The following is a 13,597-nucleotide window of genomic DNA, read 5'->3' on the forward strand; positions in this document are numbered from 1 at the left end:
GGTACTGTACACACACACACACACACATAAACACCCAAACATGCGCAGCTGCGCCTCCCGCCTGCACACATGTCCGCACACACTACATGGCAAACACATTCACTCACACAAACAGGAAAATAATCAGACTTTTTCCTTGAAAGACAATTACTGGTTTATGAGCACAGAGTCATTGAAATCCACAGACCTGCCCAGTCGCCTGAGACACGTGCGCACACACCTAGCGCTACTGCTTTATACAATAACAACACATTTGTTCCCGTGCAGTGTTGTGTGTAAAACATGCCTGGTGAACATGCTGGGATAAAAACATGGTGTAAACATGATGAATGGGGAAACACGCCACTCTGGGCTCTCTGGGATTTGAACCTCTGACCTGTTTGCTGGCTGAAGCAGAATTGAAGCAGAAGAATGATATTTTTGGGCAGGCAAGGCGACCCGTCACCTCAGCGGCGGAGAATTCGGGGCCGAGCCAGACACACCAGATATCTCCCATACATCAGCGGGGCTCGGTCTGACGCCGCTATCTGGAGAGCCGGAGCTGGACCCAGTTCCTGACGCTCCACAGTGTCCAGTGTTTAGCACATTGCTCTGAGAAGAGAACAAGAGACATAGTTTTACTGTTTCAAAGTCTGACAAACAAAGAGAGAGAACTCACAAGTGTCAGCAGACGGTTTTCACTAAGAGAACCTGACCCGAAGGGCTGCCATCGGTTCAGTACACACTTCTGAAATCACAATAAACAATGGATGTCAAGTTAAAGGCAGTTAATAACAGGTGGGCCTTCTCATAGTGAGCGCCACATTAGTCCAGGAGTCATCCTGCCAAGAGCCACCTTGACTGTCTTCTCCTGGAGATGCAGAGGCTCTGCTCCAAGTGTCTCCTGGATGACTGAGCTGTTTAATATTGTTTCCGGAGCGCTAGTGTTCACACGTTCATTTCTATGTTGGTGAATTACAGGTCGTTGTAGCCATTAGCACAGCGGTGCTGTTTCATCTATGCCTTTCTGCTATGTTTACATTTTGTGTTTATTTTGTTGGGTCTCTACGTGATGGAGGTGGAAGCTGAGTTTGTGGCGGTGTGTCTTCGCAGGTCGTGCATCTTCTACAGAGCCTGCATGGACATCCCCAGAGGAACCGAGCTGCTGGTGTGGTACAACGACTCCTACACTTCCTTCTTTGGCATCCCACTCCAGTGCATCGCCCAGGACGAGAACTGTGAGTGCTCTGAGTATTCTCACATAAGCTTAAAGTACTGACCGTTACTATCGCCATGCTATACTGCAAGACCTACTGCAATCTGTACACTAACCACTAAAACTAAAATACTACCGGTATTTGCTCTACAGCTACTTTAACAACCACCTTATCTAAAAATTGTACAACAAACACTACCACATACACAAAAAAGTACTTCAAAGACCTACCATTCTCATTGGGACTGCAACAGTTGAAACTACAATGTCTTCAGACTACATCAATGGCAACAAAAATGAACTGGCAGGAAAAAACAATACAAACAACTACTGCAAATGGTACAAGTCTAAACTACTGGAGCAACTATTGCAAGTACTAGAAAAACTGGCAGGTACCAATACGCCTACAATGATACTGAAACCAAACAAATATGGTTGACAAGAAAATATGTCATGATCGAAAATGTACGCAAAAAAAATGGGGAAGGAAAAGTATTCAGTTTCAATAAGTATTTATAATGTACTACAGGAGCTACCGCAACTGCTACACCACAATAAATAGTAGAAGAATGTGAGATGAATATTGTGTACTATAGCATAATAGCAATACATAAAGAAATGACTTTAAAATGTACTTCTATAGCTTTTTCCTCTGTGTAATAAAAGACTCTGCTACTATGTGAAATAACATGTCACCACAGTAAATTCACTGAGTCTCACTGAGGTCAGCTCTTGTTTTCGTGTTTCTTTTTTTTTACTCCACATAGCAATGATGACGATACACAACCTTACTGTAACAACAAAAGCTTACAAACCGGTTCTTTTGTCTGCTGCACAACAGAACTGTTACTCACAGTTGGATAGAGAAAATAATAGATATTTCATCCTCTGATGAGTTCAAGACTTGCAGACCTAAAGTTCCGGTCAAAACGAGAACCGACCCAGATGGTCTCCGTTAGACTTAAAGTACTTTTTCTCTCTCCGTGCGGTCCTGAAGAGCCCTGGCACTCACACACAGGAAGAACAAAGACTGTCGGACTATTCCGCCCTGCAGTGAAAAAGTTTGTTCACATCTAAAATTAGACAAAATTGAATTACACTTGTTTTGTTCTGACAGAAATGAGCAGCTCTGCTCTGAATTACTCTCCTTTAACTTCATCGTGGCCTCATTATCTGCCGCACACAAACACAAACATGACGTCCAAACATTTTTATTTGACAGCAACAAGGACGGAGGATGTCAGGGAGCGAACGTTGCTGAAAGGAGGGACCATCTTTGAGGACAGTTTTGAACTAACGTGGGAAGAAGTCACCCTAAACACCAGCGTTTGGCAAAAACAGCAGGTGTGCTGCTGAAATAGACTTACAAAAATAGACAGACTTTTTTATTCAGCTTTTCGTCTGGGAACGGTCTATAAACACAGTCAGTGTTTATAGACCGATCCAGGTCCAGAGCCGGATCTTCCCCGGGGCCTCCTCCAGGTGAACAGTCGGATAGAAACCCTGTGAGATGTGAAATCCAGCTTGGTCTTCAGCTCTTTCTTGTCCACATGAAGCCGCTGTGGTCCGTCTGTGCATCTCCATCCTTCCTCACACGTGAAGGAGCCACTTGGCTACAGAGCTGGTGCCCCTTGCTGACTGACACTTAGAGGACCTGATCCTCAGCCTTTAACTTTGACTTTCATCTGGCTACACTTTCGTGGTGCTGAAGCTACCTGGAGTGTGAAGAAGAGCGCACTCTTGAACGCCTCACTGCAGTAACTCCTCCAGTTCCGTCACGCTGTTTCTGCGTTTGATGTACGATTACGAGCGCCACGGTAATCGCCTGTAATGATTTTGATAAGACTTTATTATCTCTGGTATCGACCTTCATCAGAGGTTGGACTCTTCTGCAGCGCTGAAGTCAGTGTTTGTTTTATGCAGGCGTTTGCAACGACTGGCGACTGGAGGAAGATTTAAAATACAGTGGAGCTCACAGTCATGAGCTGAGTGTGAGGAAGCTAATGCTACTAGCATCCTTCCTCTCCCTGTCCTGCAGTCTCAGTCACACGTTGCTCCAAAGAGCCACACAAATCCTCCAGAGTCAACGTGGTGCTGTCTCTGGCACCAATGCGTGTTCCCTCCTGACACTCCAGTTTCCTAGGGTAATGCACAGGAAATATTTTGTTTCTCAAAAAAGTGATACAAAATGGAGACCTGATTTAAAAAAAAAAGTTTTATCAAGAGGACATATTAGGAATTTAAATATAAACTGCATGATTCAATCAGTAAAATGATTTCAGACATAAATAAATATTTGGGAAAGAAACTTTCAAAGGACATTTTCCTTGCTCCTTTAAATAATATCTATGGATTTAAATTTTCTGGACCAGTCATCCATGCATTAAGGGGCTTTTTCAGCAGCTCTTGTCTGCGGGGCGATCAGTGAGTTCTCAGAATTACATAACTGCACATCAAAGGTTTATCATGCAGATCTTTTACACTCTGATAACATGCTGTCCTGGTTTGGCGACAACGATGAGCGATCGCTGTCGCTTGTGCGTCAGTATCTTTCCAGTGCTCAGCAAGAGTTAAACCTTCAAGAATGAGGCAGAACCAGAGCTGTCGTCTGCAGTCGGGCTGACGCCTGTGTGCAGTGGAGAAGATCATTTATTGGTTGGAGATCGAAATCGAACGCGTCATTGCTGGGTCCTGCAAGTCCACTTGGTAGCGGTTCATTCAACTGGAATTGCAAAAATGAGGATGAAGTTTGTTTTTCACTCTTAAGGTCCACTACTTCTGCTGCGCAGCATGTTTCCTGGATCCATCCACGCAGCCTGTGCCAGCAATGAGGTCATTTACTGTTGAATAACTCAGACGAGCCCAACACAAGAATCCCACTCAGTGACTTCGGCGGGTTTCCTTCCAACTCATTTTTTGTTAACTGATACCAGCAAGTAAAAGGTCACGTACGGCTGTGTGGCGCTGGCCGCGGTCCAGTGCGCTCAGTTGTTGCATATTGAAGGGTGTGATGCGGTATATTTTGATGAAAATATGAACACTTCATTAGGATTACATTAACCAACAAGTCCACGTTTCATTGTTTGCAAATAATAAAAAGAGTGGCACGGTTTAGAACTCCAGTGACTACGCTTCTCAGCAGTGGCTGATGGAAGCCACTAGTCGTCCTATCACCACGATGAAGGGGGGCTCTTCGTGATGCCGCTTGATCCACGTCCGGCCCCCTCGACAGCATCGATGCAGGAGTCCGGCATCCGTGACGTTTGTGGTCGAGTGAATGAAGTGCAGTCCAGGCGAGTGCAATAGTGCCGTCGATACCACAGCGGCCGACTTATGAATGGTGTAATTACCTGCTCATAAGGTTATTAAAGGATCAATGGAGTCGGTGAAGGATGGCCACACTTGAGCTACATGATCCAATATGAAGTGCAGCGTGACTGAAGATGTGTCGAACTGTGCACCTCTAATTCTGCTTGGTTTCCTCTGGGCACTCTGATATCCTCCCACAAAAACATACAGAGGTTAACTGATGAGGCTTCTTTATCTTCCTCCTTCTACTGGGCATCCCAACAACCCTCGACTCTCAAACTCTTCAACCATCTTTGTTTTGTGCCCACAGTGAACGTCCCGGCCACAGTGGTGGAGGTCATGAGCAGACAGGACCTGACACCCTTCAGCAAATCGGGCAAACCCTCCTCCTCGGCCAACAGCCCGTCTGCCTCCACCATGCGCTCCATGGTCTTCCCCCACTCGCCCTGCCCTCGCAGTTTCACCATGCTGGACAAGGTCGGTGGCGGCGTCCAGACGGAATCGGGCTTCAGCCAGATGGGGTCCAAGAACCAGCGGGTCCTGGCGAGTCCGACATCCACCAGCCAGCTGAGCAGTGAGTTCAGTGACTGGCACCTGTGGAAGTGCGGCCAGTGCTTCAAGACCTTCACCCAGAGGATCCTCCTGCAGATGCATGTCTGCCCACAGAACCCAGACAGGTCAGAACACTCTCACCGTCGGGCAGAAAACTACTGTGGTGGTCCTGAGCTGGGTAGCTTGTTGGGCTGCTGTCATGGTTGGCCGAATCTACACTGACGCTAGAGGCGTGAGTCTGAAGTGTCAGGTTGTCCACATGCTTTGTTGGTGATGAGGTGAAAGTTGTTCTGAATCTGCAAGCTACATACAGTAAACCGACTTGGTGGGCTTGTTTTTGACGTGTGACTATCTGTGCTTGGCCTGGGGTGGGCAGGTTCTGAGATGAGGCAGCATGGTGGTCCTGAACTGATACTGTGGGCATGAGGGTGCAGTCACGACATGTAAGGGTTTACAATGTTCCTATTCAGTTTGTTGTAGCTGGCTAGCAATGAGCAGCCAGGTGGTCTCTCTCTCACTGACCATCGCAGCTTGGTTCAGAGTGAGACTCTAAACATGTGACACAATTCCACTCCACCAGCCTTCTAACCAAAATGAAATTGCAGCAGAAACCACCCATTTGTCTTTCTTCCTCTCCAACTGTGTGTTTATAGATTGTCAACCCTCAATATTCCTGTATAGATCATGGAGAATGTCTTGAGTGATACTTTGTTCTATCCCACCGCCAGAGAAACCTGCGTATCTCATGAACCAAGAGGCGGGGCTACAGAGTGAGTCTGTGGTTGGTCAGTGCTCCAGCTGCATTTCTCTGCTGTCGGATGCTGTATTGGACAAACCTTGGTGGAGGTTTGCTTTGTGAGGGCATTTTGACCTGTCCTCACAAGGTTTAGAGGGTCAAACGCCAGTAAAAGTAGCAATTATGGTTGGATGCAAGTCTGGTTCAGAGTCCTGGTTAAGGTTAGCTATTTCTTTTGGATGGTTAAGTTAAGGGTGAGAGGCTGGGGAAAGGGTTACAGCAATTAGAGGTCCTCACAAAAACAGCAAACCAAACACACGTGTGTGTGTGTGTGTGTTTGGGCGATGTATTGGAAAAATTTTGCTTAGCTTTTTTTTTATGGCGAGAGCCAGAGCGACAGATAAATCAGCGCTGTGCGTCAGTGAGAAATACCTCGCCTTACGGTGACGGGGCAGGAAAACAGATGCCACTTATTCAATAAACTAATACTCATAGGCAAGAAAAATGTGGGCTGGACGAGGGGGGGAGGGGTCGATGTGCAGCCGCCTGTCAATAGGAAGGTTTTATGGGACGAAGGAGCAGATAAAATTCAGCTGAACAAGCCGATCGGAGCCGACGCTTGTTTGTTTATGAGTGTGAAGTTTCAGCTCTTGAATACTGTGACGACCCAGGTGAACCGTGGTATGTGGGATGAAGAAGCCGTCTGTAGTACAGTCATGTGAGGGAGTCACAGTTTGTCAGATCGAGCCAAGAGGAAGTGGCATGCAGCCTCCTCCTGAACCACTTGTTTCTTCCTGCTGATGGTGTCCGTGCTGCTTGTTGCTGTGGTGCTGATGATGCTGAGTGTTGTTGTGGGGGTGAAGGTGTGGAGGAGCAGGAGGAGAGAGAAGCTCCCAGCAGCTGTGGAGGAGCTGGACATGTCCCAACTGTCTCCAGACGTCCAGAAGAGGCTCTGGTCTGAGCCGCCATGATGCTTGGAAATAACTGCTGATCTTTGACCTCTGTGATGAGCAAAGTGTGCGCTCTTGTTGGGCTTCAGTAAATGAACCATGCTTTTGAAAACGTCTCTCTGTCTTTGTGACGCTCGCGTGCGCGCGCACACACACTCCGCCCCCCGTGTCCTTCAGGTTTGTTTTCTCTCTTGACTGTTTCTCTTCATCTCCTTCTTCGTCCTCCGTGTGCTGTGTTTTCTCTTTTCAACCCGATCCCTCAGCACTGGAGGTTTGTTTATGTCGGGCTTTGGTTCTAGCGCGGTGTCAGGACCGCGGGCGGCTCTTTGACTCCACCGATGAGTGATGAATCCGCCACAGACGAATCCGAGAGGAAGTAACGGATAGAGCTCTGAGTCGGACTCCTGGTGAAACTAGCGCCGCGTAAACCGCGAAACCCCACGTGATTAATAAGTGCTGCCGTGATTGATGTGTTTACTGGGCCCTGTTTGACTGGTTTGTTAGCCTGCTCTGATGTCACACTTTGATTCCTGGTGTTTGTGAGTTCTCTATCGGAGACGAAAGGATTTCAGCGAGTCGTGCGAACGCTCCTTCATGATGTCACCATTTGTTTTTCACATTTGTCACTCCGGTAATCTAATATTGGCAGGCGTCGAGCTACAGACCACACACGCGGCCGTGAGAGCAGCTAGCTGTTAGCACGTAGCATCGCGCTAGCATCACAGCGGCAGATTGTTTCTCCGCTCAGACGCAAGTCACGACTAGAGGGGTGCGAGGGGCAAAAGAAACCAGGGGAATGAATGAAATAACAGTGAACAGGGCAGTCATCAAAACGTACGCTAACTGGGACGGGCAAAGATGAATCAACCTTTTCAGAAAAATAAAAATAAATATACAGGAGAATAAGTATAGTCATTTAAAATAAAGGAAAAATGACAACAAGCTAAGTCTGAAAATGAATAAATAACTTCACGGAACAATTCTTTTGTTATGATACTGCAAGAATGAGGAAGCTAAACATTAAAGTCAGAAGAAAACAGGAACTGAAGGAAAACAAAACAATTAAATGGCCACATGAAAAGGACTTAAAATACATCCAATACAAAATATGAATGACTAAAAGTAAAAAAAAAAAATCTTGCTGTAATATTTAAAATGTATGTGTAATACAACTGTAGATCGTGTGAAACTTGTAAAAATGTACTGATATTCCAAACAACAGAAGATAAACAACCATGTCTGTAAATACATGCCGGACAGGCTCCTCAGGCTTCAGGCTCGGCTGAGTGACACGAGACACACGGAAAAACTAGGTCAGTTCTCTGTTTGAAAACACAGCATGGCAGCAAAAGTGCCTAAGAGTTGAGTGCTAAGAATAAAACTTCAGTTTCCCTCCAGTTTCAGCCGAGTCGCTGACTTGATGAGTCTGACTTGAGGAGTCGAGTGTGCAGTGGTGACGTGCTGGCACACACCTTGCACAGACAGACTCACTCACAGGAAGTGTGCAGCTACACAGCTCCATGGTGTCCCACCACTCCTACCCATCATGCACTGCAACAGTCATTCCATTAGCCACAGTCCTCGGGTCACTGCCGTGGAGGAGCTGGGAGGGGCGCCGCCGCGGTTCCATCGAGGGAGGGGGGCGGTCCGCCAGAACCAACCACAGTGTGTGTGATGGTGCTCCACACACACACACACACACACACTCATATTTACACACCGTGGAAGAGTGTGTCCGCCAGGTCATTGATTGTGTATTGACGGGAGGCGGCAGCGGTGATTTATGGCTGCTGGTCTCGGGGGGATGATGTCTTCATAAAAGGGGGGACGGAGGAGTCATCCAGATATGTATGGATCTGAGCCGTGCGGGTCAGAGCACACACACACACACATGCACGCACGCGGTGAAGTGGAATCCCAACTGATCTGTGCGAACAGACGCACTTGAACGCACCGTCAGTGATTGACAGCCGCAGATCTAAGTTGTGGGACTGAAAGCTAAAAACCACGGCATCTCTGAGCTCTGATTTGGTCCCCCCCCCGCCTCTGCCCCCCTCTGTAATAAACAATAACTGGACATTAATCTCGCCGCCTGCCGCCGTAATAAATAATATCCTCACATTCATCAACTTAAAGTATTCACGATCGATGCTGCTCTTCATAGAAAACCCACCTAATAAATAGTGGAGCTGCCCGCTGAGGCGTGAACTTATAGACCAGCCGCTGATAAATGACCCTCCGCCTCCCCCCATCCCCCTCCGCACTGGACGCCTCTTATGAGGGAAAACTGCGAGTGAGAATTTTTCGATTTTAATTTTTACCCTATTTTGCTTTGCTTACATCCGTCTGTGTGTGTGTTCCACTTGTCAACCTGCCTGTCGGCTCCTGAGCTCACTTTATTTCTTTCTCCAACAGAAAACATTGAGTTTCACTCCTTCTGACGCACTTCTGTTCTGGTCCGAGTCTCTCAGGGATGAGCTCATGAGTCTGAAACACCAAAGGACACGGCCCGTGTCACGGCTCACATGAGCTCACAAACCTGTTGCGGACAAAACGGCCAATTTTGAGGCAGATTTTTTTTTAATGCAGTGAAAATTGTGGTCATTTATGGTGACATGACAGGAAATAAGGACCTTTGCAAATGAGCTTTTAGTGTTTAGCGTAAAAAACAATCTCCATGCTGCAAAGATTTGAAACAAAATATGCTTTGTTTGCATAAAGCGCAGTGAGTGCAAAGAACACACAAGCAATAAATAAATAACTGTCCATGTCAAATAAGCAATGATGATAAAACAAGTCCATCTTTTTTATGATGATGTTCCGTGAGCAGTTCCTGGCCTGAGTGTGTAGTGACGCTTGTTGTTTTGTTATGGAGCTCCTCACAAGGGTGGAGTCTGAGCGCTAAAGGTGGGGAACGTTTGCATGTGTGTGACTGCAGTTGTTCAGTGGCTCATTAATGCAGCCAGTTTAAACAGTCACTGCTGATATGTTCCTCAGGGTCGGGATGTAGAGGGTCAGATTCAATCATGGCAAACTTTTATGAATGATTCAGAATCGTTCACTTCTGAATCGTAGCAATATTTGAGGGCAAATGTGCAGCGTCGAGGGGTGGGTGAAAGGAGACTAAAGTGATTGGTGGAGTTGGCGCCTCGCAGACATTGGTGCGAGTGAAGACACAAAGGGAGCATGTTCACCTGAGCTCCTCTGCTCTGCTGTTGTTGATCAAGGACTTGTTTTAACAGGGGAATACAAACCAGGTTTTGCTGCTTCCAGAGCAGAACTGACTAAACTGGCATGGCGCCCCCTGGCTGCAGGAGAGTGGGAGTACAAAATGATACAAGTCTAAGTTTTTCTGGAGGTCAATCGTCCCAGACCAGTTCCAGGGTCACCTGTGATCCCCAGTTGCTGCTCCTCTTCTCTATGACTGGTGCCGCCTCTCGCAACCTCCGAGTGACCTTGTGTGTCCTACTTCCTGATATGTTTGCGCCTTGTGTCCCTGAGCGAGACTCTGATCCCCGGTGTGTCTCCTCCGCAGGCCGTACCAGTGTGGTCACTGCTCGCTGTCCTTCTCGCAGCCGTCGGAGCTGCGGAACCACGTGGTCACTCACTCCAGCGACCGGCCCTTCAAGTGCGGCTACTGCGGACGGGCGTTCGCCGGCGCCACCACCCTCAACAACCACATCCGCACGCACACGGGAGAGAAGCCCTTCAAGTAAGTAACAGTGAGTACCCCCTGCCCCCCCGACCCCCACCCACCAAACCACCCATGCACCAACCGCCACCTCGGTTTGGGGCATATGATGCTTTCACTCCATAAATATGACTCTCGGTATTTGACTCACTCATTTTTAACTTGTGTTCGATTGGACCACGAGGGGGCGAACTTTGGTGGGAACCATTGATGTGAAGCCGTTTACTTTGCTGAGTCGGCAGTCAGAAGTGTGGGGCCCTCGGAGTGCAGGGGTCACGCCCAGGGTCGGCGCTGACAGAGGAAACAATTAGCGGCGCTAATGGACAATCAGAGAACGCAAACCCGTCATCGACCGCTCGGAGGAAGACGTTACATTTGCACAAAATAAGTTTCCTGGTGACGGACGTCAGCAGTTCTGCGTCTCCGCAGAGACGGTCTCACGCGCGCGTCAGCGGATCGATGGACTCCGGGGGTCCTACTGGCCCCATCAGCTCGATTGAAGCTGTCGCTGTCACTTTGTCAGGAGAAACTCAGCTTTGGTCCCTCAGTGATGGACAGAGCGGTTCGCTCGGCTTAGAGGAGGACCTGGACCTGGATCTGGACCTGAGCTGAGTCAGCAGGTTCCAGGGTTCATGAGAACCTGGAGTGAGGAAACGTGCCCATGATGGGCAGGGTCCACACGGGTCTCTGAGGGGTCGACCTGTCAGGATCTGAGCGTCAGCTCCTCAGACGGTCCTGATCTGGACCCCCCCTCCAGTCCAGGATGAGAAAAGAGACAAGCTTTTCACTAAAAATGTTGGGCGGGTCAAGAACACCTGGGAGTCTGAGAAGCTAGTGGAAGTCTCCCTAGCTTTCATTTACTTGAACGCTGGGCACTGGCTTAGCCATTAATGAAACGGGTGAGGGTTTTCACGGCCGGGTCCGAGGTCAGATCTTCCCTCACGCACTCTTTCTGCTCGGCTGCTTCTGTCTGGACGGACATGAAACCTTCTGCACTGTCCGAAGAGAAGGCGCAGTGAGGTGGCGTCGTCACGGGTCAGAACCAGCAGAGAGGGCTGAAGCTGGTCAGGAGCGGATGGACCGTCACATGAGGCCGGGTCCGGAGAGAGGCAGATCCTCTCTGAACACAGGTGAAGGAACTGATGATTGACAGGTGGAGATGGTTTACGTCCTGCGCACAGAAGTCAAAGCCACTCTTGTTTATCCTACTTTGTGGGGACCAATTCTTGACAAAACACTGTCCTTGTGAGGACTGTTTGACATTGTGGGGACCATTTGGCTGGACCCCACCAGGTCAAGCCTCAATTTGAGGATTAAAACTTCAAAATAACTGGGTTTCTGTTCGGTTCAGAGTCCTGGTTCAGGTTGCCATGTGTATTGGATGGTTAGGGTGAGAGGCTGGGGAAAGGGTTATGGCAGTGAGAAACCTCACAATGCCCCCACAAAGATAGAAATCAAACATATGTGTGTGTGCCTCATGGGTCTGCTTGATTGAATATTGACAAGTGTGTGTGAGAGATCAAGATCAGAGCCACAATTATGGCGAGTTGCTCCATGTCCCCTGTCAGAGGACATGAATGTGAACAGCTAGGTGAGTGTGTACCTGTTTATTCTGCCTTTTTTGGCTGGTCCCCACAAGGTTAAGCCTGAGTTTGAGGATGAAGACTTCAGAATAACTGGGTTCAGTTTGGTTCAGAGTCCTGGTTAAGTTTAGCCATGTGTTTTGGATGGTTAGGTTTAGGGGGGGAGACTGGGGAAAGGGTTATGGTGAGTGGTCCCTGCAAGGATGGTGCGACAAACCTGTGTGTGTTGTTCAGATGGCCTGTTGTTGTCATCACACTTCTCTCTAGTCTCTGTACCTCAGCAGTAACCACTGTCTCTCTCTCTGTCGCCCCCTTCAGGTGCGAGCGCTGCGACCGCAGCTTCACTCAGGCGACGCAGCTCAGCCGCCACCAGCGACTTCCCAACGAGTGCAAGCCGATGAACGAGAGCAGCGAGTCCATCGAGGTGGACTGAGAGCGAGGCCCCGCCCACACACTAAGTCTGAGAGAGTCCGTCCCATCCCAACTCCAGCCACCCCCCAGATCCAGGTTGAGGCCGGTCCACTCCGTTCGTGGGACCAAACTGAGTCAAGAAAAGACTGATAACTCGAGCCTGGATGACACAGTTGTACCACGCGTCATGTGACCCGTGCGACTCCTGGAGCGTCGCTGGAGTTGGACTCCCAGATTTTCCCGCCAAGACTTTTGTACTGACGGACAGAAAGACTCCAAACCAAAGATTTCTCCCCGCAGACTCGTATTTATGAGACTTCCAAAGATCCCAACACCAAAAACCCACATAGCTTTAAACCTCTCGTCGCGTTAGCGACCAGCGATGCCAAAGTTGGACCAGAATGTACAGAAGAGACACAGAAGATCTATTTATCCTCGCACTTTTGTGGCGCCACGGTAGCGTCTCCAAAGAAGAGTCGCCTTTCGGCTCGTTCGTCTTCTGCTATTTCCCAGGATGCATTTGGAGTCTGCATGGCGGGAAGTACAGTACACTTCAATGTGGTGGTTAGCGGAGCGCTAATTCGTAGCGTGAACTTGTTTCCCAAGACGATGCGTGCAGCAAATTTCTTCTCACGCTATTCGCCTTCATTTCTTTCGATTAAAGGTGAAACAGGTTACAATGATCGATCTACTGCAAACACAAAGAACTTGTGAAGCTGTGAAAATACTTCACACCAAAACCTAGCAACATGATTCCAAACAGGAAGTAGAAGACAGCCACTTCCTGTTCGTGACGTTTAAATAAAATCACTTTGTTCACCGGGGTTAAAAGCCGACGGTCCGATCACCAATGTGCAGACTTCCGGCGCATTCTGGGACTTCGCAACATCAAAGCAGCTACACAACGTTTTGGGGAAAAAGATGTTGGGTCAGAGCAGGAAGTGACGGACGCTTCGTCTGCTGATGTTTGAGTTGTACAGAGGCGTCGGGAAACAAACAAGTCCAAGTGTCTGCATGTTGATCCCGAACTGTTTCGATCCAAACCAAAAATGTTCCGCAGGAAATAAAGCTCAGTTTGATTCTTACAACTTTGACCTTGTTCTTCGCTGAGGGACCGCGCACGACTCGAGTTGTTGTTGTTGTTCTAGGGAACCAGGTCCCTTCCAATTG

General features: G+C 48.4%; 1 protein-coding gene across 2 annotated transcripts in view; it reads left to right on the plus strand.

Annotated features, from left to right (window-relative positions):
- Positions 1–13,457, plus strand: part of prdm6 (PR domain containing 6) — a 72,276-nt gene extending 58,819 nt beyond the window's left edge. For both annotated transcript variants that reach the window (XM_053870708.1, XM_053870709.1), the window contains 4 exons: positions 1,093–1,217; positions 4,815–5,181; positions 10,278–10,454; positions 12,335–13,457. In XM_053870708.1, the coding sequence (XP_053726683.1) occupies positions 1,093–1,217; positions 4,815–5,181; positions 10,278–10,454; positions 12,335–12,449 (784 nt within the window). In that variant the 3' untranslated portion in view covers positions 12,450–13,457. The remainder of the gene's footprint in view (positions 1–1,092; positions 1,218–4,814; positions 5,182–10,277; positions 10,455–12,334) is intronic.
- The last annotated feature ends 140 nt before the right edge of the window (positions 13,458–13,597 follow it).

This window comes from Synchiropus splendidus, chromosome 7, assembly GCF_027744825.2.
Source record: "Synchiropus splendidus isolate RoL2022-P1 chromosome 7, RoL_Sspl_1.0, whole genome shotgun sequence".
Classification (NCBI taxonomy): Eukaryota; Metazoa; Chordata; class Actinopteri; order Syngnathiformes; family Callionymidae; genus Synchiropus; species Synchiropus splendidus.